The following is a 3,088-nucleotide window of genomic DNA, read 5'->3' on the forward strand; positions in this document are numbered from 1 at the left end:
AGTGACAAATGAACGAGTTCAAAGTGAACCATATGTGACATCCCCTAAAAAATGACGGATGAATCGTGACGCGTGAGGCCTCATGTGCACGTATGGCCTCACGCGTGAGGCGTGAAAAATGAATCGTTCATTTCTATGTGACAGTTGCCTGAACGATTCATTTTTCACGCCTCACGCGTGAGGCCATACGTGTCACACAGGGATGTCACATAGGGGATGTCACATATGGTTCACTTTGAACTCGTTCATTTGTCACTTGGCGTTTCCCGCGAACGGAAATGGACTCCTCCGAGGACGAAATGTTGGCCATGTTGCTGTTAATGCAGAACGGCCGCAAAAGAAAGCGAAGGCAGCATCGTACAGTATGGTGTAGGGAACATTTCCTGGTCCGAAACACCAGGGGGGAGTTCCACAGAACCTACAAACATCTCGTCAACCATCCGGATGAGGAACTCTTCTTTAATTACATGCGAATGTCTTATCAAACCTTCGCTGAGACTCGTGCTGCCGCATCTCCAACCTATCGGTTGTAACTGGAGAACTCCAATTACGGTAAAAAAAGGTCTGAAACCATCGGATACTCATATTCAAGTGATTTTGACAGCAGGCACCTCCTCTCTGCACCTAGTTCACGTCACAAAGAATTGGCCGTCCAATTCTTTGAGTCATTTATGACATTCATGAGTTCACGCACGAAATGACATGAATCGGCCAAAAATAAAAATGACTACAAAATTAGGCCCTATGTGACATGGTATATTGAAAATACCTGGGGAATTCTTCAGGTCATGAATGACCCGTGAAGCGTCACGCATGAGGCGTGAAAACGTGAGGTCTATGTGACAGTTGCCGGCCCAAGTATTTACCGGTTTGAGGCCTCACCCAAAATAGGTCAAAATTTGACGCTTTTTTAAAGTTCGCATATATTTTTGCTACACGTATTAGGGCCTGTGATAATATCAATTACCTGTCCCACGGCTTCCAGTATATTCCGCCCACGACGAATGTTAGGATCATGACGGTACACAGGCAGCTGAGAAAACTGACCAGTCGACGCATCCTGGAAATAGTGAATTTGGTTCCTTATTTTTGAGTCATAATGTGTCCGTGTGCAGTATCCATTATGGTTTCTTCAAAGAATTAAGGGTGTGGTGCATGCCATAAGCATGTCCATTCGTAAGGTTTGCTTACAGGTTTTTGCGGCGATAATCCTTGGGCGATTGTTCACACAGTATTCCAATTTATATAGACCTAAAGAATACTTACATACACTTTTATTTGGTAGGCATAATCCTTCCATTCTGGTATTGCCTTTGTTCCCCATGACTAACCCCACGGAATATCTTGCCGTGCGACACAGCAACGATAAAGGCGATATGTTATGTTTTTCCATTACAACAATGGTCATTATGCTCAGCTCGGTCTATTGTAAATGTAGATCGATTAAGCCCTCCCTCTACACGTCAAAACTCATAGAAAGAAAGGATTTTGAACTTTTGAAACTTCGCGTTAATTCATTAGGAAGAATATTTTATTTTGCACCCCCCCCCCTCCCCATGTCATTTTAGACAGTCAAAATGTGGTTTGGTAATTTCGAACGAATCAAAAGTAGATCCATGGACCAGGAATTCACTAAGTATCAATAATGTCATTTAATCGTTTCTTGAGCTTTTTGATCACTTTCGAATTCATCGCTGCCAAATTATTACAATCGCGTCTAGCAAATCTGAATTCTTCATTCCACTCAGACTTCGGCACAATTATGTCCTCAGTGAGCCTATTCTCCATAACTTCACTACAAAATCTATTGATAATAAGGTTCACTTCTTTAAAACGTTCCAATTCTTCTTGAAAATCCTCCTCATTTGAAATCTCTCGTAAAAGTTTTTGTTTAAAATGGTCATAATATAAATGGTCAACTTTGTTCCAAGCCCGAGATTTGTTATGTAATTCCTCGGGATATTGTATTGTTTCTTTAAACTTGCTGTTCAGGCGTATGAACACAACATCACGCATCGCCCAGCACATCCGTCGCCGAAGCAGCACCATTGACTCGAACAAATACTCCGTCAGAAGGACCAGGTCAAAAACGCCATCAGTTTGTCGGAGATGTCTTTCGGCGACTTCCATTGGCGCGTTTTGGGGGAAACCGAGGGTGAAGGCCATGAAGCTCCTTGTCCACGAAAATACGGACGGTCCTCGGCCATGATGGGCCTCTGGATCGGCATAGAAATTATATATCTGGAAAGGAAACATACCTTCATTACGTCAAACCTCTTGAAAGAAGCAGGGACCAAAAAATACTTAATAACGCTTTGATCTGTTTGTTGGGCCTTGCTGCTGTCATTGACTGTTTTATTATGTCTATAAATAGACAGAAATGTTTAACTCATGTTAACCCCTTACTTAAGATCTGTCTCCAACGCCAAAACCAGCTAAACTTTTGAGATGCGGATTGTTTTTACTGCGACAGAAACAAAAGACAAGCCTGCCGGCGATGACGGTTCACGTAGACTTCTTTATTTGTATATGTATTAAATTCGGAAAGATGGAAAAAGCACAAATTACCTAGCAAGTAAGGTCAATACATTGGTACGCTTATTCTACTTTTATGGTACCTTTGTCAACTGAACCAACGAAGTATGGCACCATCTGCCTTGAAGCCAAAGAAGCGCCTTTTTCAACTTTTGTCTTGAACCCTTTTTTACCTCAGAAACCAATTGTATTCAGTCATGCTTTTGCTTCACTCCAGGTTTGTAACAAAAGTTATAAGATGAAGGTTAAAACAGGGACAAACAACTTGGTTAGTTTTTACCTTTTCTTTATTTGATCCATCGATGTGATTCCTAAGACGAGGTACGAATCCAATAAGCGATCGGAGTTGGTCAAGGGGTTCCCTCATCACTGCTAAATAGACTGTGTCCCGTGGCATCACGTCTTCCCATGTCGCCAGGTTGAAGCGTTGGTGGAAGAAAGAGGTTTCAATGGACACGCGTCCCTTACGGAGGTCTTCGTAGCGGTAGATGTGCTTCGGCAGAACCTTGGCAGGCCACCCTATATCTGACGGTGACCTTATAGGCAGGGCCAT

General features: G+C 42.7%; 1 protein-coding gene across 1 annotated transcript; it reads right to left on the minus strand.

Annotated features, from left to right (window-relative positions):
• Positions 1 to 1,632: 1,632 nt before the first annotated feature.
• Positions 1,633 to 3,088, minus strand: LOC135490988 (galactose-3-O-sulfotransferase 2-like). Its single transcript, XM_064776603.1, has 2 exons — positions 2,816 to 3,088; positions 1,633 to 2,241 (listed from the first exon to the last, which is right to left on the minus strand). Exons 1-2 carry the CDS (start codon positions 3,086 to 3,088, stop codon positions 1,633 to 1,635), a joined length of 882 nt encoding a protein of 293 aa, XP_064632673.1.

This window comes from Lineus longissimus, chromosome 7 (genome assembly GCF_910592395.1).
Source record: "Lineus longissimus chromosome 7, tnLinLong1.2, whole genome shotgun sequence".
Lineage (NCBI taxonomy): Eukaryota > Metazoa > Nemertea > Pilidiophora > Heteronemertea > Lineidae > Lineus > Lineus longissimus.